The sequence below is a fragment of the Scleropages formosus genome, chromosome 1 (genome assembly GCF_900964775.1).
Source record: "Scleropages formosus chromosome 1, fSclFor1.1, whole genome shotgun sequence".
NCBI lineage: Eukaryota > Metazoa > Chordata > Actinopteri > Osteoglossiformes > Osteoglossidae > Scleropages > Scleropages formosus.
The window spans coordinates 47,166,147-47,191,946 of NC_041806.1; the positions used below are offsets into that span (position 1 = coordinate 47,166,147).

At 42.2% G+C, this 25,800-nt stretch overlaps 4 protein-coding genes across 4 annotated transcripts; 1 reads left to right on the plus strand and 3 right to left on the minus strand.

The window, feature by feature from the left end:
• Positions 1 to 10,358: 10,358 nt before the first annotated feature.
• batf3 (basic leucine zipper transcription factor, ATF-like 3) lies at positions 10,359 to 11,824 on the minus strand. The gene is made up of 3 exons (XM_029255203.1): positions 11,703 to 11,824; positions 10,797 to 10,901; positions 10,359 to 10,617 (listed from the first exon to the last, which is right to left on the minus strand). The coding sequence occupies exons 1-3, from the start codon at positions 11,775 to 11,777 to the stop codon at positions 10,432 to 10,434; spliced, it is 366 nt and encodes a 121-aa protein (XP_029111036.1). The 5' UTR covers positions 11,778 to 11,824; the 3' UTR covers positions 10,359 to 10,431.
• Positions 11,825 to 12,712: 888 nt separating this feature from the next.
• nsl1 (NSL1 component of MIS12 kinetochore complex) lies at positions 12,713 to 18,353 on the minus strand. Its single transcript, XM_018742437.2, has 6 exons — positions 17,429 to 18,353; positions 17,145 to 17,250; positions 16,514 to 16,638; positions 15,665 to 15,719; positions 14,120 to 14,187; positions 12,713 to 13,176 (listed from the first exon to the last, which is right to left on the minus strand). The coding sequence occupies exons 1-6, from the start codon at positions 17,633 to 17,635 to the stop codon at positions 12,943 to 12,945; spliced, it is 795 nt and encodes a 264-aa protein (XP_018597953.2). The 5' UTR covers positions 17,636 to 18,353; the 3' UTR covers positions 12,713 to 12,942.
• A 780-nt stretch (positions 18,354 to 19,133) lies between these two features.
• tatdn3 (TatD DNase domain containing 3) lies at positions 19,134 to 24,981 on the plus strand. Its single transcript, XM_018742417.2, has 10 exons — positions 19,134 to 19,194; positions 20,541 to 20,573; positions 20,842 to 20,915; positions 21,782 to 21,866; positions 22,115 to 22,177; positions 23,019 to 23,128; positions 23,403 to 23,458; positions 23,572 to 23,684; positions 24,206 to 24,286; positions 24,382 to 24,981. The coding sequence occupies exons 1-10, from the start codon at positions 19,138 to 19,140 to the stop codon at positions 24,538 to 24,540; spliced, it is 831 nt and encodes a 276-aa protein (XP_018597933.2). The 5' UTR covers positions 19,134 to 19,137; the 3' UTR covers positions 24,541 to 24,981.
• Positions 19,563 to 20,279, minus strand: LOC108928484 (myosin regulatory light chain 2, skeletal muscle isoform-like). Its single transcript, XM_018742418.2, has one exon. It carries the CDS (start codon positions 20,177 to 20,179, stop codon positions 19,685 to 19,687), a length of 495 nt encoding a protein of 164 aa, XP_018597934.2. The 5' UTR covers positions 20,180 to 20,279; the 3' UTR covers positions 19,563 to 19,684.
• Positions 24,982 to 25,800: the final 819 nt, after the last annotated feature.

Below are 25,800 nucleotides of genomic sequence, written 5' to 3' on the forward strand. Positions count from 1 at the left end.
GAAACATGGCCAAAGGACACAACCAAACCACATGCCTGAAGGACACACTCAAAGAACCCGGGGGCCACAGGGAGTGTAGGGCTTTGAGCCTCTGTACTGCATTCTGTCAGATCTGGGTTCAAATCCCTTTTCTTGCTCTAGTACCTTTGATCAAGGTACCTACTCTGAATAGGTAGAGTAACAATTACCCTGCTATATAATAGGTAAATAACTCTAAGTGGCTTCATGTACAAAGTCCCCTTGGAGCAAAGGTGGCACATCGAGCTCTCAGTACTCCGGTGTCAGTCTTCATGTTAACCTGAATGGGATGCCGGTCAGTATAATTAAAAACCTGGGAATTTGGTGAAAGGACCAAGCAGCAAGTGAGACACCCTGGACCAAAGTAGCTGGTAGTGTAGTGCTTAGAATTGCTGTCTTTAGACCTAAAGATCAGAGGTTCAATCCCCCCCTCTGGCTGTACTACCCTTAAGCAAGGTGCTTACCCTAAATTGTTCCAATGAAATTACCCAGATGGGTAAATAATTGTGAGCTCTTTTTAGAAAAAAGCATCAAGTAAACATGCGACGTCCTTCTTCTGACACTAATTACCAGGTCTGGGGTCAACAGAAAAATGTACTGACAGTGCAGTGCTTTAGAGGTTTTATTTCAGGGACAGGCATTTGTATTGTTTCCCCAGTTCCACATTGTCAGTGATACTGCAGTACCTGGCGACACCTGATAATTATTTAACTGAACAAATAACTAAAGTGGAGTTCAGCTCAGGGGGTTGGGGCAATGCAGGGGCACAGTGGTGCAGCGGGTTTGGCTGGGTCCTGCTCTCCGGTGGGTCTGGGGTTCGAGTCCTGCTTGGGGTGCCTTGTGATGGACTGGTGTCCCGTCCTGGGTGTGTCCCCTCCCCCTCCAGCTTTACGCCCCGTGTTGCCGGGTTAGGCTCCTGTTCGTCGCGACCCTGCTTGGGATAAGCGGCTTTGGACAATGTGCGTGTGTATGTGTGATTCTCCAGGAAAAAGGGTGTTGAGCCCTTTGGTATTAAACCTCACTGGATTTACATGTTTAAAAATACAATATAACAGTGTGATGTTTAAGAGATATAGTGATTGATCTGTTCATCCATCATTAATAACCACTTGTCCAGTGCAGGGTCATGGAGGTCTGGAGCCTATCCTGGAAACACAGGGTGTGGTGCTGGTTGGAGGCCAGGGCAATTTCACACATCAGTGCAATGATGCACACCAGGCCAATGACACACACACCATTAGTCACTGTAAACACACAAAGAGTAATTCAGAGTCTCCAGTTCAGGAGAATAAGAATGAAAGACAAACAAAACACGCACAACGTTAACATAAGATCCTTTAGTGACTACAATCAAAGACCCATACAGGAATAAATGCCAATGTCACGTATTTTGTCGTATTCCACAAATAGACTCGCTTTAGAAACTGTGTCATCACAATTTCCGCGTTGATTCGGCAACATGTTCTCATTAAAGAAAAAAAAGGTTTACTGCATTCCTGAAATTGTCGCTGAGCCACAGGTCCAAATGGCAAGAGCTTCTGTGGTGTGCAGTGCTTTCGGTGAGTCACACACCTCTGCATTATGAATTTCTGATTCTCACTCAGACAGTTTCAATCCATGCACAGACCCCCTGGGCTCACCGACCGATATCTGTCCTTCTCTGGAACCTTCTCTATCTGCCAGGGGAATTCAGCGGACGGTTACCCATTGTTAATTTTGGCTTCTGCCACACTTTTTTAGATTTCCATTGTACTGAAACTTAACCAGTGACATGGATACTTGTGGATGGGGTTTTCTATTCATTGTCGCACTTCCATAGAAAATTGTTCTGTGCTGTTTATGTTTCGCAGGTCTGGGTGCATTCGAGGGGAGAGGTGGTTCTTGGGAATAGATGAGCACTTTCTAGCCGCCCAGTGAACCTTGCACTGCCAGCGATGCTGATAAGAGTTGGTCGCCACCTTTGGGGAAGCTTCTCCCGGGCGGCTCCTCCGTGCCTTCGCTGACCTTTGTTTGCAAAACACCGCAGTAAAGTGTGATAACAGGGACGGACGGGGGTTGTTGCATGGTACCTCTGGTGTTTCGGCTTGGATTCATTACAAAATTGGCAGGCGGCGAGGAGGTGAGAAAGTACCGGGACTCCTCGGCCTCCTTGGGTGCCGGAGTGTGTGCCGTGCGTGCGCGCGCGCTCCAGTACGCACAGACAGCGAGGTGTGTTTGCCGGGGGGGGACGTCTCACATGACTGCTGCGAACCGACAGTCTTCGGTCTCCGTCAGCTGAGACTCCTTGTGATGATGCGAGCAGATGGCAGACTGGTCAGGTCACCCACCCCCAGCGAGGTACTTCACCTCACATTTTCCCATAAGCTGAGCGACTGCGCTGCGTAAATTATTGTTGAAACGGGTCAAACTGTAAAAGGCCTTGAAGCGGAGTGTTGGCTCAATGCTGCATTGATATGATTGTGTCCAATTCTGCTGGAAAGTACGTAAACCCTACAGTGATGGTCATTACCCTTGTATGGGTGGCACGGTGGCACAGTGAGTAGCGCTGCTGTCTCACAGCGCCTGGGTGATGTGAGAGAACGTGGGTTTGATCCCTGCTCGGTCTGTGTGGAGTTTGTGTGTTCTCCCTGTGTGCGCTCTGGTTTCCTCCCACACCCCAAAGATCTGCTGTTCAGGTTACCCCATATTGTGTGAGTAACAGAGAGAGAGTTTGTTTCACTAATGTATGGATGAGTGACCCAGTGTATCTAGCAGTGTAAGTCACCTTGGTGAATAAGGTGTGTGGGCTAGTAACACTACATAGTATCTGTTGTAAGTTGCTTTGGAGGAAAAAGTGTCTGCTAAGTGAATAAATGTATAAGTTGTTAAAATAAACTCATGGAATCTAAAGTTAAACTTGTAAAATGAATAAATGATTATGATTCATATGCCTGATTCTACTTACCTACTTGGTGTAACCAATGCAACTTGAGGTTCGCTTATTTCTACATCTGCATTACCTCCGTGTTTCTGCTAAACACATAGTTCCTCCAAAGCAACACATGGAACTGGTCATTACACACACATTAAGGTAAAACTAAGGTATACCATGGGATCAAGCAGCATTGTTTGTACATCTCATATGCTCCCCAGTTCCATACGTAGACTGTCCTCGAGTTACAACATATGTGATTTATGAACACCCCGGACTTACAACCTTGTTCCATTAACCTCACTATATTATTTTTCGGTCCTGACATTCGCTCAACATGTAATGCTGACCGCTCCATCTGCTGCACGCTAACATCAGCTGACTGTGCCGCCATATTTCTCACTGTTTCAGTCTCAGTTGGTGTTTGGGTGTCTCGAAGTGACTGTGTTCAGCTCACAAAACTCCCTCCAAGTTCACATTCATTTAAAGTGACTGACAACGGAGTTTTCTGACGGTGCTGAAAAGAAAAAGTGAAAGGCAACAGATCCAGAAATGAAAGTGAAAATAATAGTTCAGCATGAAAATATACATATGCATACATACGCTGAATTATATTATAATCATTCTGAATTAGTAACATTTTCATGAAGAATGACATGAAATTAGTGAGAAAATATAAGAAAGCCTTTTCATACATTCATACATGTTGACATGTTTATACACCATTACGGTTCATATAAGGGCCTTTTCAACTTACCAGGGGCTAGTTGCCTTTGGACCCACGGGACTACAGATCCTGCTGTAGGACCACTAATCAAGGTACTTACCAAGAAATGACCCAGCTGTATAAGAGGTAAATAAAATGACAGCTGGTGGTATGGTGGTTACAGCTGATGCCTTTGGACCCAGAGGTCACAGGTTTGCTCTGAAGCTAAAAAGTCTTTTGTCGGAAAAGCTGCCAACAGGCAGCATGTCGGGGCTTGGAGGAAGGTGGGTGGGTGGGCGCAGCCCAGACATTTCGCATTTTGAGAAATACAGGAAAGCTTTTTTTCGAGAGCTACTGAGAAACACAGTTCACCAGAAGGGTAACGACATGCAAAGTTACACGCGGACTCCCGTTTCCATCCGGCGAGCATCCAATCCCAGCGCACCGGATGTTTTCCTGATCGCAGCCCTGCACGCCTTACGGCAAATGCTGCAGCCCTTCGTCGTCCGCCGTGAAGCAACAGGAAGTGATGACTGTTCCACAGAAATTCTTAGTAGATCTGGTGTCCCTCTCCGCTTCCAGTGAAAAGCACCAGTGTTTCAAGAAATGCAGTGTTTAACTGCCCAGAAATACAGTGTTTTACACTTCAGAAATAAAGCAGCTTCAGCTAAGGTTGCCTACAGCTCACTGCTACGTTTGTGATGTTCGACAGCACTTCATTCTAATGTGCTGTAATTACACAAATAATTTATTAGACAATCTGAACAACAGAGTTATAATAACACACCACCCTAATAATGACACGGAGAAAAACAGGTTTTCCTTTTGTTTTAGTGCCACAGAAGTCCCCTAATTTCCCTATTAAATTGTAGCAGAAAGGCTGATAGTAATGGGAGCAGCAGGTTTTTATTAATAGGAAGAAGAAAACAGCCCTATTTAAAAGGTATAAGGGCCTTGACTGAGAAGAAGAGAAGCTGTTTACATGAGCTGATCTCAAAGTGCACACAGTATATTTTGTCTGGGCCAGCAGGTGGCGTAGTGGTTACAACTGCCATCTTCCAATCAAAAAACCCAGGTTTCAATCCCATCTCGTGCTGTAGGACCTCTGAGTAAGGTATATACTCTGAACTGATAAAAAAACAATCTACCAGGTATAATAATGATGGATAAATAGTGCATTGTACAACGCTAACTTCATAAGTCACACTGGAGAAAAGTGTCAGATAGTTGGACAAATAACCAGAAGGAAAGCAATTTAATAATTATGCATTTGCTGGTTGAACCAGTTCATTCACACTGCGCACAATTGCTGAATATTGTCGATTCCAGGCAAAAGCCACCTGTATTACAAGGAAAGACACGAGGTTCCTGCAGGCTGAGCAATGTGACACATTCCTGAGTTCAGAGTATCATAGCAGTATTCATATCTGAGCTCCCTTCCTGGACCAGCAGGAAATTCCTCCATCGCCCATCATCTCCGACACACCAACTGGGTGGCAGTTGAGATTCCACCCGTCCGCACATTGCTAGTTTCCATGCGAAGACACACGATTAGCGTTACCTTATGATACAACAGAGCAGAAATATGGGGCGGTATAATACTTTTAACAATTGATGATTGTTTTGCATTATCAATAAAAATGAACAGCACATGAGCAATATGTATTTTATTACAACAGTAAAGTAAGATCACTAGACCTAAAATAAGGACTTCCCTGTGAACTAATGTGCTGTACTGAACTGTACTCCACTCTGCTGCACTGCACTATACTGTGCTGCACTACACTTTACTGCACTGTACCATGCTGTACTGAACTGTACTCCACTCTGCTGCACTGCACTATACTGTGCTGCACTGCACTGTACTGCATTTCACTGCGCTGCGCTGTACTGTGCTGCACTGCACTGAACTGTACTGCACTTCACTGCGCTTCACTGTGCTGTACTGCACTGTACTCCACTCTGCTGCACTGGGCTGCACTGCTCTGCACTGTGCCACACTGCACTTCACTGCACTGTACCGCACTTCACTTCGCTGCGCTGCACTGCACTGCACTGCACTGCACTGCACTGCACTGTTACCTGTGGTTTAAATAGTGAAGACCAGGTAGTTCCCAATACAACCATTAGGGGGCAGCAGGACACAGCGCCTCTTTCCCAGTGGCATCCGAGCTCCGCCGTAGAGGCCTTTGGATACTTACATTATTATTTGCTCTTTATTATATCATTACGATCATCTTTTAATCATGCTGTACATAATCTTTATTATATTATTCATTATATGATATTCATTTATGCCTTTTATTTTTTTACTCCATTGTATTTTACTTGTTTTCCTTCCCTTAGTCTGCGGTGGAAATTTCCGGAAAACAAGCACCTCTGTTTCGGAGAACTTGGATCTTCTGTTTAATGGCTTCAAGCAGATGACAGAGTGTGTGGGTATATAAGGAGCAACGGTGCGGCCGACTGACACGGGGAACATCGGGGGAGATTTGTCACGTTTGCAATAAACCGTTTTTTAAGCTTTGAGCCTCGTTGCTGAAATTCCAAAGAGGCCAGGACTGACTGAAAAGATCGATTCCACCAGCAAGGAGAGAAAAACCTGGAATATCATTCGGGTAACAAACGTGCACAGCTATGGAAACTGTGGAGAAATGATACATGTGAGTTTTGTCCCATTAAATAGTGGCAGCAGGGTGGCACAGCAAGTATCCTGGGTGGTGTGAGAGGACATTGGTTTAATCCCCTGGTCACTCTGTGTGGAGTTTGCATGTTCACCCTGTGTCAGTGTGGGTTTCCTCTGGGTGCTCTGGTTTCCTCCCACAGTCCAATGACATGCTGTTCAGGTTCTCCCATAGTGTGTGAGTGATGCAGAGTGTGTTCCACTGATGTATGGATGAGTGACCCAGTGTAAGTAGTGTATCTAGCAGTGTAAGTCACCGCAGTGAATAAGGTGTGTGGGCTGATAACACTACACAGAGTTCATTGGAAGTTGCTTTGGAGAAAACACACACTGACTGAAACCATTTGTTCCACCCAGAGCCTAACCTGGTAATACAGGGTGTAAGGCTGGAGAGAGAGGACACACCTAGGATGGGATGCCAGTCTGCCACAAGGCACCCCAAGCAGGACTTGAACCCCAGACCTATGAGAGAGGAGGCACAGGCCAAACCTGCTGCACCATCACATCCCTTCTGCTTTGGAAAAAAAAAGCATCTGCTAAATAAATAAATAAATAAATGTAAATACTGAATGACCTGCTCAGTGGGAATTGGAAGAACCCAAATTTGAAGTGAACACTCATCACTGCAGCATTCCATTATTTATCAGCCCTTTTATTATTCAGTCTGGTTTCATTCGGCCGAATAACCTCCACAAAGGGCTCCCCAGTACGTTGTGATTCCGAAAGGTGATGAGAATTAAAATTACAAGGCAATCATGACAGTTTTGCAGGAGGGTGTGGAGAATTGAAATATTAACAGATACCAGACAACAGATATTATGTGTAATCCCTTTAAGAGAGTAAATCATTTCATTTCAGTTCTGAGGATAATTTTACACGTACAGTACACATGCTTATCAAAACAGTTAAAGGGTGTTTTTTTATTTTATTTTATGAGGTTGTGCTCGCTGATGCGTGCTTATGACATGATTTTGATGCACTCACTCTATCTGTCTCATCAATTTATTCATACAGCTGGTGCTGTTCTCCAGAGTGACTTATACTGATTTACCCCCTTTATACAGCTGAGGTATTTTTATTGGAGCATTTCAGGGTCAGTACCTTGATCAAAGGTGCTACAGCAGTAGGTGGATCTCAAACCTTGGTTCTTTCAATGCAGGGAGGCAACATTAACCGCTATGCCACCCAGTGCCCTCATGAGCTGTATCTATGAATTGTAAGTCTCTAAAAACTAAATAAAGCATGCGCTCAGTCAACAACTGTGAATGTAAGGGTAAATCTGGACGTAAATGTGAATGTGAGCTCAAGCTGTTGAGCTCAGACCCTTGCTGATTTCAGGGCCCCTGTACCTTCGGGGCATCTGAACTCTTGTCAGTGCTGTTTGATGTCTGCTGAAGTCAAAGTGAGAAAAGAAAACTGGAAGAGAAAATGAGAAGTGCCTCTGCTCTGCTCCTAAAATGTCTAAATTGCAGCTTCTTTGCAGAAGTTGAGTACACCAAAGTGCACCGCCGCTGCAGTCGCTGTGACCCTGTCCTAAACCGGCTCTTGCGCGCACAACATCAATACGAGCACATGGCTCTGGCTGAGAAACACGCATGCGCTCTCTACTGTACATGTGCATTGACTCTTGGCCTCTTCGCTCTTGGTAAATCAGCAGGAAGCGTAGAGGAATTCACTAGCAGCATTAAGTAGCATTAATCTTGTCCCCAGATAACCCTTTATTCAGCCGCTACTCCAGCATTGTATGTGATTGTTTGTGTATCTTATAATATTTAAAAAAAAAAAAAAATTGGTAGAAGGGTATCAGGGTTTGTCTATCCTGTGTTTTATGCACCTACTTGAACGATGAACATCGGTGCAGTAAGTGGTAGGTAACAAACTACATTTACTTGAGTCACATGTCTGCAGCTATGTCTCTTTCTCTTAATGTAATGCATAAATTGTACTTTTGCTGAGATGTATGTCGCTTTGGACAAAAGCGTCTGCTAAATGAATAAATGTAAATGTAAGCATGTTGAGTCATATCCTGCAGAACCTCATCCACCTCTCAACAGAATTCCGCTGGCTGCTTGATGGTCCCACTAACAAAGGGTCCAAAGCTCAAAGCTTGCCACTTCTGAAACTTGTCCTTGATGTGGCGGAACAAACTCCGTCTTTCCCTCAGAGCAGCTGAATCCCTTACTGCAAGAAAGGTTTTACACCCATATCTTTCAGAGCCACTTCCCTCCTGATCTCTTGAACGCTACATAAATGAGTCCAACACTGTCTGCTGGGATTATCTATGCATTTTCTCTCTGAATGTCACTTCTACAGGCAGCTACTTGAGTGACATGGTGGTATCAGACAAGCTTTGTTTCTGATAATCCCATGTCTGTGTCTAAAGCGCTTCATCTGTTGTTGACACAACTTTGTTTAGCGAGTTGAATAGAGTTGAAAAGAGTCTCCAAAATTACTAACTATACATGTAAATCCAAAGAGAGGACATGGTCCACCCATGAGCACTGTACTAAGTGAAAATGTCCATGAGGTCGAACAGGTAGACGAATGGAGAACATAGCCAGCGTTGCGTGAGAAGTGTGAGGTCCAACACCTCTCAGAGGAAGCAGGCTGGGCACAAGGAGAAGCTGGTTCGGTTTCTTTTTGAAGAGCAGGTGCTACAATTACAGATCCCCTGTGAGCACTGCATTACCTCACCCTCTAAGGATCATGGGTACTCAGCTAAAGTGCTGCAGGTCTGAGCACAAAAGCAAACGACCAGACTTTGCGTTTTGATTGAAGCAGGTCGTTGGACCTTCTGGGTTCTCAGAGGTGCAGCACTGGGTCCTGCTGGACCGCCACTGAATGACCGTGGGGTGAAGGATGCTGCAGGATGAGGGAACGGAACATGCTGGCAACTGCACCCCCACCTCCTACCCCCCTACAGATCGCTCAGCATAAATGAGGAGACTGGTGCAAAGGACCACTGGTGGGAAGTGGGAAGTGGGGTCCTCCTGAGTCCCACTGCACTTTCACTTTCAGAGAGTGAGTGTTACCACATATGAGGATGCCACTTCAAACTTCTCAAGCGTAGCAATGAGGAGACCATACCAAACCCAGGGGCTTCAAGTCTGGTATTTCTGTTTTATTTTACACATTAAAAAACATATTGCTGGAAACTGACAACTGCACATAGTGTTGGACACTGCGGGAATGTGCATCACGGAGAATATTAACACGTTACACGGGTGGAACATAATAATGCAAATAGCGGTGGACCCTGAATTCCAAATGGCCAGGAAAAGTTGTTGAAAACAAATGGAATTCCAAAAGAACAACACAACAATGACAGCAAAAAAAACTTTTTGGCAAAACTACTGCTAAAAGGGCTGCCCGAGATAATGACAAAACAGCACTGTACAAGAGTTCATGGGCAGAAGAAGTTATTTTCTTATTTACTCATATGATGATGAAACTTAATTAACTAATGAATAATTAAGATGATTTCACTAAACAAGAATATAAAGTGTTGTGGCCCCTATTCAGCTGTACTGTATATCCATGTAACGTCAATACAGAATTTTACTGCTAACAGTAAAGGGGAAGGAACACACTGTCACTAGTAGCAATTTCTTAATTTACACTTCTATTTTCTCCTTTTTATGACTTTGAGACTTTTTTTTTTCCAAGTCTTCCTTGTGAGTCAGAACCACTGTAATATATATACACACACACACACACACACACAAAAAAGTTTTTAGCTCATGAAAGGAAGTGCAAATTGAATGAAGAACTATGGAAAAAAGCAATAACTTAAAAGTTATTTAGAAGAAATAAGAGAATGCATTCTTTAAAATTGTACAAACAAAATCTGATTCTCCCGAAAGATCCTGTACCCCCACACTCATTCTGGGAGTCATTAAAACCATGTGAATCCCAGTGCGAAAGAGCCAAGAACAACTCCAGTTCTTCTGGAGATGAAGGCATCTGGTTTTAGTCATAATAACAGTAGAAATAATAATAACAATTTAATAATAATTTAATGACAGTAATAAAATGCTGGAGCGGTTGTGCCCCAGGGGCTGACCCATCTCACAGGGTGCGTGAGGGATCTTCAGAGGCCGGGGCTCTGTCGCCCTACCTGAGCAGACCCCCAGCGAGGACCTGTGCCCTCGGGTGCGATGTCAGGTTGGCGGAGCAGTGCACGATGGGACAGAGAGGCTCGTGGGCTTTGAGAACCTCCATGAGATGCCTCTGCTCCTCGGTGAGCATCTGCACCTCCTTCCTCAGCAGCAGGTTCTCCTGCTCCAAGCACTCGTACTCCTGCAGGGGGAAGGATGATGAAGGAGCCTGAGTCTCACCCATCTCTCCACTTCTACAGCCCTGATGCACGACGGTCCCCTCCTCTGACCTCTGACATCACAGGACCTTCTCCTGCAGCATAAGACCTACGAGGAAAGTGCAGTTTCTCGGACGATCACCGAATCTTTCTGCAGCTGTACCTCGTGCAGCTGGTCCGCCCGCTGCGTCTGCTTTTTGCGACTCCTCTGCGCGGCGACTCTGTTCTTCTCCCTCCTCTTCTGCTTCCTCTCATCATCCTCAGAGCTCTGAAATACACAGTGGTGTGAACAGGATCACTATATATGTATGATGTATGACATGCATCAATGATATATATGATCTATGAAATACATTATAGATATGTATGATGCAAAGTGCAAAAATAGCCCAAAAACATGAATATATTCCATATTGTTACTCGGCAGTTTGGTCGATCACTGCGCTGCCACTCTGTTCACTGAAGTCTTTCATCTGAATTAATGTGCTGCTGTTATTATTATTATTATTATTATTATTATTAGCAGTAATAGTATTCACTGCAGGTGAAACCCAGACTCATATCTCATGGACTTTACGTATTATTTGTAATAGAAGTGGATGTTTCAGTCACAGAGCTGCAAACAATAAGCTCAGGCAACTCAATTAAAAATAAATACTAACAGTGAACAGGTAATACACCAGAGAATTCCCAAAAGGATTTTTAATAACTGTCACTGTAAAAATTAATACATTTTCTGCATTAATATGAGTCGGGTTCGTTCCAGCCCTAACCTAAGAGCAGAAATGCGTTTGCATATTAAAATCATTTATTTTATCTGTAATTACAAACCGAAAAAAAAAAAAAACATTTGTTAAATAACTTTGCGCTCGTGACTGTCGGATTCAGCATCATTTCTCTGAACCGAAGCGAATGTTGTATAAACGAGTAATTTTGCTTATTGTACTTCGTTTGTTTGTACAGCACTTTCATGACTCAGAAACCAAAGTCATTCCAAATTCTGAGCAACAGTTACATCTTTATTGACTCGTCAGTACATGACAGGAATTAATAATCCCGCGGCGATTACCTCGCACCCCTGCAGCGCGTGCAAGCCGCCGGCGTTCCCGCGCAGGCAGTCGGTGGGTCGCGCGCCGGCCGACATCGCTCACGCGACCGGGACAGGCTGGAACAGCTGATCTGCACCTGCAGAGCTCGGGCTGTGGCGCGCGCACGCCGCGATGTGCGCTGGCCATGGCGAGCGGAGGCGCGTTAAAGCGTTAAAGTCGACCTGTGCGACACGCGTGTCGGCGCCGCGCACTGGCGACGCTGAGAACCGTCAGTTCCCCCCTCCTCCCCCACGGGCGGTTTCAGTTTTCACTGCCCCGTTACCGCTTTCTTGAAAGGGCCCTCGGGGTTCCTTTAAGTCACATGCTGTATGGAGGAGACAGGCCACCGGGCGCCTGAGGTTCCTGTGGGTCATGCTGGGGTTTGACCCCCCCTCCACGCGCTCCAAAACACACATGGGGCCTGAAACCCCGTTTCCCGCCATTTTCCAAGTTGATCGCAATTGTGAACTCTTCCTAATAAACCCTTACAGCACTTACTAGAGCTGCCCATCAGTGGCGTTTGGATATGTTAGAGTAAACTAACGAAAGTTCCATAAGGTTACAGTTTCTGGCACAACTTTAATAAAGTCCTCCCAGCTCTCCATGGTCATAAAAAACCTCAAGTTTCTCTTTCACTTGCAAAGGATAAATAAACAAAAAAAAGGAAGCCACAAGTTTACAACTTGAGGACAGCGTGAGCGTGTGCTGTCGGAAAACAAAATGCAACGCTTCTGATCTTTTAACAAACATTGAGCAAAACTGCACTTTGAGACTTAAGTTCCCCTGGAAGAGTTGGAAAAGCATCACCATTCATTCATTCATTCATTCGGAAAAACAACTTTTCCCCCTCAATTCTTGGTCCAGAACATGACTCTGAAAATTGTACTTTATTTACATTCTCCTAAACAGATTAAATGTGCAAAAAGTTTTAAAAGCACTAATACTGAAATTTAGCAGTTTTATTTATTACATAAATTCTGGAATACAACAGAGATGGTAAATAAAACACTAGTCAGAATTACTACTGTATACTACCGCTACACTGGAGCAGACAACACAACTTCTCTTTTACAAAAATATACAAAGATACAGTTAGCAAAACAAATCTGGCAAACTTGCCAACATCTGCAAACCTAGACATTACTCAGCTGCCCTAACTGGTACTGATGCTGATGAGTGACAAGCAATGACTGATCTGTTTCATTGTATAGAGGTCCAGCATTAAGAGTTTTTTTGAGGATCCTCATTCTCCTCCTGAGTGGATGATCTCTTTGGTTTCAGAACATAGGCGCCGCTCAGCTCCGTCTCCTTTGCTGGCCTCTTCAGGGCGGGCCTGCCCTCCGTGTCGGATGGCCTGCCGAAAACGTCCCTGTGCACCTCCAGGGACTCCGCAGAGGGTTTCAAGGCCATGACCTGGCGCAGGCCTTCGGCCTTCTGCTGCAGGCTCTGCAGGGCCTGAAGACAGCGAGGGAAAAAGGGCGTTGGAACCTCCGCTGCTGGTCAGTGGCACGTTAATATCAGGGACCATATACCCTGCAGTGGACTGAAGGAATATTCATACTGAAGTGAATTAGTTTTTCCTCCTTGTACTGAGCTTATTAATGGTTTATAAAAAGAAAACTGCCAGAACCAGGACCAGGGATTACAGCTGATCCATAAAGATTACCGGTCAATTTTTAACAAGAATTAAGATAATGAGGAGAATAAAGCTAAGTGACAAGTGAACTTCAGGAAGAGCCAATTAGAAACCAGGAAAAAAAAAAAAAAAAGTTGTAACCTTTAAAGGAATTGGGCTTCAGGAGCCAGGAAGTATGGAAGCTGTGAAACCAGACCCTGAAAAGGTTTAATTATACAAGTGGTCTCTTACCTGATGACCACCGATTGCTGAGGGAAGACTGAACACATCCATCAGATAATGTGTCCATGTACCTACAAACTACTATTGGCACCATATACTGTATGGTCAGTGACCTTTTATGTTACCGAACTGTATCACACACTATTGTTAGAGCACTGTACAGATATATTAGTAATACTATAAACAGTATGCTTGCCAATTCTGCCAAAAAATGCATTGCACTGAACTCAACATGACCTACAGTGTTTATGAGGAGTCAAAAACTCAATGTCTCAAAACAATACGTATTATAAGAATAAATGTAAATGGAAAAACACGACTGAAGGTAACAACGCAAAGGCAGTCACATTTGCAAAGTTCAAGAAAAGGTACCGTTGTTGGTGTTCACGTTGCCACAAATGTTAAAGAAAAATTACATAGATTTTGCATTACATCTATGGGAGGGCTGTTGGATAAAGAGTAACCATTTCATTCCTTACAACACACATAGGTGCTATGTAAATAGCCAGAGTTCCGTAAGTGAACCAGCAACAGCTTCACCTTCATAACAGACGCAGACTGTCTGATGATCCTGGGTGCAGACTCGGAGAGATCACTCATAATGGCACCTGAGAGACAGCAAATGCATTTTGTTAGAGCAACAACAAAAGGTGTGGGGGTGGGGTGTCCCATTTTCTCAGTCATGGAAACTCACAGGTTGTGACACAATTTTGCACAATTGTGAAACCCAGCGAATGGGAATGTACACTCTCATAAACCACGGGCTGCGACCAGAGAGACCTCAAATGGGGAAACAAAAGAACACGGGAGCACCAGCGCAGCAAAGGGCCGCTTGCCTTCTCCGTGGAAACGCGTGCCTCGATTCCTCAGTGCACATACCCCTCCCGCCTAAAAAGGGGTCCCCAAAGAGGAAGTGAATCCAAAGGAAAAACAAACACCTGTGCCACCATGCTGTGGTATCTGAACAGGAGATTTTAAAAAAAAAAAAAAACTCTCCAGTACCCTCCCGTGGAAAAACCTGCAAGACCCTGGAAACATCAATACCACAATCAGAAAAGTCTGATTAAGATCAAGTCCCGGAGAGCCACTCTGCTGTACCTCTGCAATCTTCTCACCACGTACTTTCCCTAGAACCTGCCAAAATAACATTACTTTTAAAGATTTACACCTTGAACTTTAATACTCATATAACTGACACATTGCACCCTCCTGACTTACAATATCAGGTTTGTATATCAAGTTATGTACAATTTTTAATCTAATTATATACCTGGCTAATTTTTAATGTATCAATTCCAAGTAAATACATTCGCTAAAGGTGCTACAGGAGGAGTGGGATTTGAACTTGGGTACTGTGGTTTCCTCCCAAAGTCCAAAGACATGCATTTTAAGTAAAATGGTGACTAACTACCCTTAGTGTGTGTGTTACTTTGCTTTGTAGTCTGGATGGGTGGTGGATAACCAAGTAGCTTAGTTTAATTATGTAACACTGTAAGCTAAATACCATTTAATATTATTAAAGGGTAGATGATTCAAGTTGTTGATAACAGAAGTCCTGTGAATTTCTCAAATCACTTTATGATGTATAGTTAAAACACTGAATAAGGACAGCACCACTTTGATGTTGAGTCATACAACTACTTACCCTTGAGGCCTTCATAATAAATTGTTTATATGACCTAGCTTACTGCAAATGCACATCTGTCAGGTCAAAGTTAGACTGATTCCTAAGGTTCATGGCCTCATTCTGTGAGTAACGTCCTTCTGCATTACACACAGCATACTTAGGCGACTAATCGGGGGCTACATTTGTCATTTTGTAGAGCAGCAGGTCATAATCAACCATTATAATTTATTACACTCTGGAAGACCACAGTATGATTTCAAATTTCCTATAACATGATTTCACCCTCAAATTCAAAATGCAAAAGCAGGGTACAAAGTGATTTTGAAATAACTTAGCCACATTAAAAGCAGAAATTAAAAGGAAAAAACCATGAGGAATTATAGCCTCTGTATTTCTGCTTCTGTTGACCACAGCAGTGCTGACTGAGAAAGACAACATCCGATTAAAACCATATTTACCTTGAATTGGATCCTTCATCGTCTTTTGTGGCTTGATTGCCTGCTCATACAAACTCTAAAGAGAAATTGAAGGGGGGGGATAGACATTACTTATAAAGCCTGTTAAAATATTGCCAAAACTGGAATTCACAAATAAAATGAACAAACTAAAGCACATTAAGACACTCAATTTTTGATCACTGCATCAAAACATATCTGAGCACCAAAAAAAAAAAAAATTCCTGTCACAAAACAATTTCATGAGCAGCATGATAGTACAGTGGGCAGAGCTGGTGCCTCACAGGCCCTGGAATGTAGGTTCATACATGGGTTTGAATCTGTTCAGTGTCTGTGGAGTTTATACATTCTCCTTGTGTTAGCATGGGCTGCTTCTGGGTGCTCCAGTTTTCTCCCAGAGTCCAAAGACACACGCTTCAGGCAAACTGAGGATGCTAAATAATCATTACTGTATGTTTTTGAGTGAACGAGTGCATGATGCCCTGTGACCAAATGGTGTCCTGTCCAGGTTGTACCCTGCATCATGCCCTATGGCTTTAAAATAGGCTCTGCACCGGACAAAAAGTTACTGATCAAGAATTAAAGCACAGAATTACATTCATACAAGCCAACTGATCACTGCATTATAGTATCTCACTTCAAAAAATCCTGATGCAAACATCTTTAGTTTACAAAGAGGATAAAACAATTTGTTCAGTTCTTTACTAAGTGCAAGGGAGACATCTGGTGGTAATAGAGGGCAGTTAAACCACAAACAGGACCTGCAAACAGGATATTTACTGCTCCGCCCCACCAAAATTTGGCAGTATACAGTATGTAACAGAAGACACTGGAAATTGAAAGAAAACACACCATGGTTTCACGTTGTGCTTTCAAAGACCGAACAACATAGGGAAGTATCTTTTTTGGGTAGCGGCTGCGTTTCAGGGTGGTTTCCAGGATATTTTCATCCAGCATGTCATCCAGTGCCTTGCAATCTTCAGATGGAAAAGCAATGACCGATAAGTCTCATCAAGATATACATTTCCTATAACTCACTAGATAATCTAGTTGATTAATAGGTATACATGAACCAACAGGTTAAAAAATAAATAAATAAAAAAATCAACACTGACAGTATATAGTCTGACTTATCAACACTTTGATCCTCTAGGAAGAGTTATAATGTTCAATTATCAAGATACTAGTACTCAAATAATTATTAGACTGATAACCAATTTGTAGAACATTACTTTTGTATAAAAGCTAAAAGTTAATAAACTTATAAATGCATATATTACTGATTTGCACCAATTCTGCTTACCTACTTGGTTTAACCAGTACAACTTGCAGGTGTAAAAATAAGTGAACCACTTCTGCGTTTCCATTATTATTACACATGACTTCCTAAAGCAACATCATTACACACCTACGCTACAATATTGTCACATGAGAAAGACTGCTCACTGAATAAAACCAAGGAACATAAGGTAGTAGACACAACCTGGAGCGGAGACAAAACCTCCAGCGTCCTGCTCCTCCCCATCAGCGGCCTCTTCCCACGACTCCCCGTTCACAACCACGTTCTCCTGGACGCCTCTTTCGAAGCTCTGAAAAACACAGTGAGTCAGTCACTCACTGCCCTTTGATTCTTGAAAACCAGTTTACCGAAAGAACGCGGTAATTAATACATTGATTTGAGCGCGACACTAACTACGCACCAAATAAAAACAAAACTCCTGAAAGGAGAAGGAGGAGTCTCTCAGTTCAGAGTTCTATCACGATTACCTCCAAAACGTCTTTCAATAACCGCCGCTTAGTCTCATCACATATCGATGACTGTTCATCTAAAATATTTCTCAGCAATTCGTTACACTTGTGAAGTTGTTCGCGAACAAAAGCCTTCGACTTTATCTTGACTCTGTAATCTTGTTCTTCTCCCATCTCCTCATTGTTAGATACACCAGCCCTCTCTACTTCTACATTCACCGCCATTATATTCAAACGTTAGGGAAACTCGGAAGCGGAAGTGATCCAAACGTGATCCAATCGATGCGAGAAATAATGACCCGGAAGGTCTTCTATACGGGCATTTCTTTAAGTTAAGAACTTGAAGTTAAAAATTTAAGAATGGAAAAATGATACAGTTCATAGACTATTTTGTTTATCAGTCTTTTTAAGCACTACCGACGCTTCTGATAACCGGAATGAAATGTTTTTAAGTCGTATACATATCAATTTGCAATATAAAAAAGAAAAAATATTAATAACCCGCAACATGATTTAGGCTTCTGTTTGCCATAGTTACCCCCGGGCCGATCAGGTTAATTTTGTGCAGTATTTCATTTCCAATAATAGCTTAATAGCAACACAATTAACATAATGGGTCATAAACGGTTTCCAGAGTGGGCATATGAAGTGAGCGGACAGTAATTTCCCATGGTGTTACTAAGTACAGTGACTAGTACCTACCTAGTCTAGTGAAATTTCGGCTGTGAAAGTTGAATCCACAAACTAAGCGTTTATTTCACAGAAATAAAAGATTTCCCAGATTTCACTGGAGATGTGGTTTGAGATTCTTTTAGACACACACTTCCATTTCCATCTATTTAGATTTATTAATTTCCACTTGTTCGTATTACAGCTCTATGGTTTCTGTGAACAATAACATTTACTTTACAAAAAAATCTTTTACATTTTAATAAAGGTGTTGGCCCCGTGTGACTTTTTTTTACTGTTAAAAACCACTTTTTTTTCTCTCTCTCTCTTTACGGATCAGAATGGATCACCAGCCTAGGTGTCTGGCTCCGCACACTGTCGACAGGAACTAATATTTCCATTCATCATTTCCGGTAATTAAAATCTTTATTCAATAAATAAATCCTAAAAACTGCCATGCCAAAAATAAAATTAAATAAAACAATAAGAGCAATAAGACCAACTACTATGAGAAGAAAAAAAAACGCATGGCAGAACCTTTAACACACTTAAAATACAATAAAAAAAATACCCCAAGGCTTAAAACCAAGATAATAAATAATTAAAAGGAAACTTACCTGTTAGTATTCACTACTCAAGAGGAGCGGTCCCCTGGCATTTTCCCAGGGTGTTACCGTACACCTTACCTTCCGTTTGGGTGATTTCCTTTTCGCAACACGACGTCTCCCCCTATTATCATTTTAATCATGGAATAGGTGAATAGTGAATTACATGCACAAAGTTGAAACACGACATGCACTCACACAAACAAAAAAACGAATCTACACTACACTAAACTAAAATGTAATAAGTAAATAAATAACAATAAATAAATGATTAATACAAACACGCCACACACGTAGTCATTTATAGGTGACTACATTAAAAGTGCAATAAGTGCTTAGGTTTTTTAAAATAGTGCAAATAAATAAATGTGCCATGAAAATTAAAAATCTACACCTAACATAAAACACATAGCACACCACAAAAACCACATTACCCAGAATGCCCAGCGCGCAATGGACGGCGGATATGTAGACTGTCACTGTCACATTTCAGCTACCGAATTTAACGAGGTAAATGACCCACGGTTACGGCAGTGTTTACAGTCACTCAGTACAGGCATTAATACCTGTGCGAACTTTCATTTAATTCAAGTTATTGTGCTCTCTGTGTCGCCTTGCTTTGATTCCAAGTAGTTCAAGACATTCAGGCTAGCAATTTTGTACATGTCATGATCATAAACGTTGAGTTATAAACCTGCCTGGACTAGTACTATTATTGAATCATGAATGATCTTTCTGAAGCGTTACAATCAAAAGATTTTTGTGCTGTTAAAACCACTTCATTAAACTATACTGTTAGAACCAGAGTGGTTTTGAATAGTTGAACACACTACAGTTCTCTCATTGATGACACATCTAAGAAATAGAAAAGAGTGGGTTTATTTATTTTCAGTTAATTTTTCATTGAAGGCATTAGTATAACAGCATCACACACTTTTATCCAGGACAGCTGGGGAGGCTTGCTCAAGTCCATAGTTGGCAGGCTGGCTATCAATCTGTCTCACTCCCCCTTTTCCTTGCCATGGGTGATGATGTAGCTGATGTTCCTGTAGTCGATGTTTCCTCCCAAGTCTGGCGGGAAGACAGCCCACATGTTCTTCATCTCATCATCTGAGAAGCGGTTGCACTGTGTTTGGAGAAGGTTTTCCAAGTAATCCTTCTTGATGGTGCCCTTGCCCTCCGGGTCCAGGGTCTTGAAGGCGGCGGTGGTGACATCCTCGGGGTCTAAGCCCTTCAGGCGCTTGCCGAACATGGTGAGGAAGGTGGTGAAGTTGATAGGCCCCTTGGACTCGTTCATCATGGCATCCAGCACTTCCCTCGGCACGTTCAGGCAGCCCATGGCAGCATAGGTGTCGATCAGGTCCCCTTTGCTTATGACGTCATCTCGGTCCTGGTCGATGACCATGAAGGCCTCCTTCATCTCCTGGATCTTGCTCTGGTCGAAGATGGAGGTGACGGTGCTGGAGGATTGGGCAGATCGCCTTTTGGGGGCCATAGCTGAAGGCCAGATGTGAGCACGTAAAGAGAAAATACGTTCTTCTGGGCCTTCTCCTGTTTCGGAGGGAGTTAAATATCACCCCATGCCACTCATTACAATTCAAGGCCTAAACTCAGAGATCCCCCCTGGGTTGGCGTCCATGGATGGTTTGTGGGAGGGGCTGTGGGTGGGGCTTCTGAAATCGATCGGTTGTTCTCAATCATAGACAAATATGGTGGGATGCCAGTGAAGCAGTTGCCACTTTGCTCTTTCCTCTTAACCTATTGTGTGGGAGGAAGAGTGACAAACCAGCTTGACACATATTTTTTGAGACCTTCAAGTTTGACGTCCTACACATTTGTTTTTGTTTTGTTTTCAGGACATAGACCATGTGATTACGAGAACCAGAGAGGTCGGTCAGTTATTTATTCTCTGTAATGCTGACGTCTATCAGCATAATTGTATTTCATTTGTTAGCATACAGCAGTGTAGACCTGTCAGTGCCTGAAGTAGTTGGAGGTTTTCATCCTCCTAAGGCCCTATCTTTATGTGCTTTTTTGCAAGGCAAAAAATCAAAGCTGCGGTATTAAAATCAAAGCATGGATGAGTATTATCTGCTGATCCAGTAACAATTTTACTGAGTGAAATAGTAATTTCTATGGTGTTTGTGTTTTTTTTAGGCTGGAGTGAGGGCTTTAATCTCAGTGACGGAGGAAGTCAGTGAGTTTGCGAGAGTGATCCAGCTGTCCAAGGTGTAAGGACACTTGCACGTACGCAGCGCTGAGTGAAATGCGAACAGAGCCTTGACCTGCCAGTTGACCTGTCTGTGTGAACTACTATTGATACACATTCCTCAAATGTGTGCGTGCCCATAGAATTGGTTTGGAAATAATCTTTAAATAGAATATGGTTAGTTTATATATATAAATGCATAATCTTGATTGTCTTGATTGATGGCATTTTGTCCTGCTTCACTAGGTGTCCTAATTTTAAATGGATCGCTGAGGGAACCGTGTTTGGAGCGGAGATCATTAAAACCCAATATTTCACGTCGTTTTGCATGATACTTTTCTTTCTCTGTTAAATCAGTGAGAAGAGTGAGACATTTTTCACATTAAAAAAATATTTTTGTGTATGGTTTTGTGAATATTGTGTAAATTTAAGGAAACTTGTGTGTGAAAGTGCGTGGGCTTTCATCAGAGCTATTTTGAGGAATGTGTCCCTAAACCCACAGGTGACCGCTATCTTAGATGTGGGAAACATAACAGCCATGTGACCCTGGAGTCTCAGGTCACAGGAGGTTATGGGAGTTCACAGGGGGTCATAGGCCGCACCCTTTCAACCCAACACCTGTCCCCTCTTTCGTATGTTCTTGGCTTTGCCTGGCCAAATGTGGGCTTCCATTAGATGCCTAAATATGCAGTGGATTAAGAATTTATCTTTCAATGGCCACAGATAAAACATGTGGATACATTTTATTTCACATCCTGCAGTCTCTTTGTATTTTATAAATTATTAGAGAGCAACCATATATATATATAATGTAAAATATTCAGTTTTTCTTCCTAGTTTTCTCCTGTGTGTCCTTATTTTTTTTTCTTCTTTTTTTTTTTTTTTTAGTTATCCAGGCCTGGTGGCACCATGTCTGGGAGTTCATCCTGTTCAGCGCTCAGGCTCTCAGGAGCAGCGCAGTGTGACAATAAAGGCAAGGATTTTACCGGAAATGGGCACCCACTGCAAAATCTTGTGTACTTACTGATCAGTGTTCAGGAGTTTGCCGTATATTTTTATAGTAGGTAATAACTGAACAATAACTTTACTTTTTTTATAACCCTGTGGTGGTTTATGAAGTGTAATGAAAAGTAAATGCTGGTTTTCTCGCAGTAGTTGCGTAATTTTAGCGACCAGAAATGATCACTGAAACACCAGAATGATCAACTTGTCTTTTGCCAGGACCTGGAACCTGCATTGCCTTTATTTCAAAAGTACAAAGGTGACATTGTGGCCATCGGCGAGGTATGAAACTAAAGGAATGCACTGTAATTATAAACCTGATTAATGTTTCTATCCAACGTAACTTTCACAGCATATAAATTTTGACATTTATAAAGCGAGATGCGCTTACATATTTGGATAGAAAGCAAAGGTCTGTCTAATAACAAAATGAATATATTGTTTATTCTGTATTCATGTTAACATAAAATTTCATAGAATACCTTTATGATGGAGAGATTGGTGTAAATCTATAAGATTAGCCTTGTAAAGTTTGTTTAAAGCAGCGCCAAGTCTTTGGGCTCAGTGATGGGTCAAAGAATAACTTCGTAAATCCTCACTTTGTTCATTCAGCTGTTTAGTTCTCCATGATTTATATCCCTGGCATGAGCTGAGTTGTTCCACAAGTTAATATCTTAAAGATGATCAATGTGAGGAATGTCGGACCTTATTTCTGACACTTTTAAATAAGCCCCCTTTATCCCACGCTCTCTAGACTGACATTCCTGGCATATTTTCCTGCTGGGTGGATGTGAAAACAGCAGGCTGTGCTGCTCACGGCTTCTCGAAATACTCACTTTTATTTTTTAGCAGCATACCTGAATCAGATGTTACAATACTGGAGCGCTAAGTCACATCAGCTTAGTAACAAACACACATGGCACCTTTAAAACAAGTCAAGCACATTTCCGCAAGGCTGGTGTCAGAGTTTGGAGTTTGATTAGAAATCATTTCAGTAGTTTTGTTTTTTTATTGGTTTTATGACTTTGTATCCTGTGCCCATTGTTGATGAGGTCTGTACATCCTAACCTCAATTATTTTAATTGCTTGTATAGTAATTAGTACTGTGATCCTGTGCGTGTAGATTGGTCTTGACTTCACACCATGGTATGCAACCAGTTCACAGCAACGCGAGGAGCAGCAGGCAGTCTTCATAAAACAATTACAAATATCCAAGGAAATGGATTTACCAGTGTGAGTCTGACCCATGTATAATTGATTATGTATAATTTGTTTGTGCAACACACATTTGTTACGAATTCCAGCTTTGAAATATGTGAGACACTTCTATAGTTCTAAAAGACTGAAACAGTTCTGCCATAAATCTTGTTTATTATTATGGCTTTTTTTTGCTGATCTTTATGTTGGCAGTAATACTAAAATGTTTAAAATACAATGTAGAGGGAAAATGGACTTGACTTTAATGTTAATGTGGAAGAATAATGATGGGTTTGCTTTTATTTCACAGAAATGTTCATTCACGATCAGCAGCGAAGGTCACCATCGGGGTCCTTAAGGAGCACGGTGAGCTCTTTCACCAAGTAAGATGGACAACGGTGACGACATATACGTTGGCACATCAGCAACATGCGTATCAATAACAGAGAACTCACACAATAGTGTGTATGTGTTTTCAGGGGTTGGCCGTGCACTGCTGCACAACTTTGCAGGAAAACCATCGGTGGCCATGGAGGGGGTCCAAGCTGGTTGTTTCTTCTCTTTTCCTCCTGCTGTCTGCAGGAACGAACAGGTGGGAGGACACCCCTCCCCATACATACATGCACATGTACACAGCTGTGATCTTTGTATGATAGCACCTCCCTAGAGACATGTAAAAATGCTGCAGCTATAAAAGGCCTTATTTCACCTTGATCTTTGAACACATACTGTATACCCAACATATTGTTCTAGTTCGTTGTGCTTTGTGTACAGTAGCTTTCCAGCACAGCCTGTACACACACATCCATCCAGACCTAGTAGTCAAAACTGCACTGCAAATATGAGTGAGAAATAAACTAAAGGGGAGCAACTAATGCTACTATTTGGATCTCAGCATTGTAAATCACTACCCTTTTGAACACTTTTCCTTGTTCAAGGAACATTGACACATTTTTAATCAGTACCTGTTGTCACCTTGCCTATAAAGTTATGATTTATTTGAATACTTAGACGTATTAGTTGTATTATAACAGCTTTTTTATTCCCAGTGATCCTCTAATTGCATGTTATAGCACTTGCCAGTATTTCAGTGTTTCGTCCCCTGTTTTACAGAGAGCCAAGCTGATCAAACAGATCCCCCTGGAGTACATCTGCCTGGAGACAGACTCTCCTGCTCTTGGACCAGACAAATATGTGGGTCTTAAAAAACTAATCTGTCATGATAATGAGCCTGGTGGTATTGTCACAGAACAGGTCTTCTTGTTGACACGATTTTGCTCCTGCTACAGGTCCGAAATGAGCCCGAGAACATCAGTCTTGCTTGCAAGTACATTGCACGAGTGAAAGGAATTGCAGAAGAAAAGGTCATGGAAGCAACGGCTCTAAATGCCTTCCGCCTCTTCCCAAGAATCAAGATGTTAGACCAGCAAACTGACTATAGCAATTGAATGAACTCAGAAAGAATACCTAATAAATTTAATTACTGTGTTTATTATTTTTAACGTATCATTTCAGAGCTGTGTTACTTTAATGTGTCATACAGCTTTCTCATGTCACTATATTCTGTCTAACAGGAGGACCTCTGTACTAAGATTTGCAGTTATACATGGATGCACTGGATGGAGATAATAAATGCAACATCGTCAACTGTAATTATTCAGGTGCTAAGGCAGCCATTTTTAAATTTAGAAAATATACACATTTGTTTTAAATGCAAATTTAAGAAACAAAAAGTGTTGCAATAAAAATACACCAGGCGTCCCGTCCCGTTCATATTACACGTGCATTTGACAGATGGGAGTGTTTCTGGAAGACTTTCACACCAAATGCACCTTATCTGTAGGAATAAATATAAAAGCTAGATTTAAATTATTGTAAATAAAGATAAAAGCCACATGTTAATTATATATATATTCTTTGCCATTATTATAATTACTGAAATATAAATCTTTGTTTAGAAGTTTTACTGGTTTTTTCCATGCATTTAAAAAATCTATAAAGTCTTAACGCCAGCATGTTTTTTGTTTATCTGTGATCATTGCACGGGTCGTGTGCGGGTCTTACAGCTCTGTGGGAAATGCCTCCTCTCGGGGTGCCTGTCGACCTGCCCCATCCATGCAGACCGCTCCTCCATTCTTGGCCTGAGAAACGAGCTAAAGTCACAGGTGCTTTTTAGATGGCAGCTGAAGTGTCTTCTCTGTGGTCTCTCCCACACCTTTCCATCCACCTCTACCTGACACCATGTTTCTCCCTGCAGGTACAACTCGTACAAAAGATCTTCCTTTGCTTTAGACATTTCAGTGGTTCCGTTTCTGGATGAGCAGGGGCAAGGCAGATAGTGTGGCCAGGAACTCAGTGCTGTTACCATGGCATGAGGAGCCCTATTAGGTTTGCCTCCTTGGAAACAGGAGGACATTCGATCCTGGCTGTCATGGTTCATTTGATGTTAAAGGGGGAGAAAAATCAGTTAGTTTCACAACCGATGATACAATTTTCTTTTCTTCAAGTTCAGTCTTAGAAGCAATATTTAATTATCAACTAGTGTTTTCATGTTCAAATTGAGATGATAAATATTTATGTATTCTAAGTATTAGTAGGCCCATCAAGTAAAAGGAATACACGAGTTGTAGTTATACTTTATAGGTTAAACTAAGATTAAGGATTAGGAACAGATAAAGAGTGTGCCATATGTCATAGATAAACACAAA

Coding starts and splice junctions, on each gene's coding strand:
- nsl1 (XM_018742437.2), bottom strand. CDS start 17,635: ATGGCGGTGAATGTAGAAGTAGAGAGGGCTGGTGTATCTAACAATGAG. Junction 17,251..17,428: donor TATTGAAAGACGTTTTGGAG/GTAATCGTGATA, acceptor TGTGTTTTTCAG/AGCTTCGAAAGAGGCGTCCA. Junction 16,639..17,144: donor AGGTTTTGTCTCCGCTCCAG/GTTGTGTCTACT, acceptor TTCCATCTGAAG/ATTGCAAGGCACTGGATGAC.
- tatdn3 (XM_018742417.2), top strand. CDS start 19,138: ATGGACGGCGGATATGTAGACTGTCACTGTCACATTTCAGCTACCGAA. Junction 20,916..21,781: donor GTGATCCAGCTGTCCAAGGT/GTAAGGACACTT, acceptor TTTTTTTTTTAG/TTATCCAGGCCTGGTGGCAC. Junction 23,685..24,205: donor CTGTCTGCAGGAACGAACAG/GTGGGAGGACAC, acceptor CCTGTTTTACAG/AGAGCCAAGCTGATCAAACA.
- LOC108928484 (XM_018742418.2), bottom strand. CDS start 20,179: ATGGCCCCCAAAAGGCGATCTGCCCAATCCTCCAGCACCGTCACCTCC.
- batf3 (XM_029255203.1), bottom strand. CDS start 11,777: ATGTCGGCCGGCGCGCGACCCACCGACTGCCTGCGCGGGAACGCCGGC. Junction 10,902..11,702: donor ACGCGCTGCAGGGGTGCGAG/GTAATCGCCGCG, acceptor TGTGTATTTCAG/AGCTCTGAGGATGATGAGAG. Junction 10,618..10,796: donor GGGCGGACCAGCTGCACGAG/GTACAGCTGCAG, acceptor TTCCCCCTGCAG/GAGTACGAGTGCTTGGAGCA.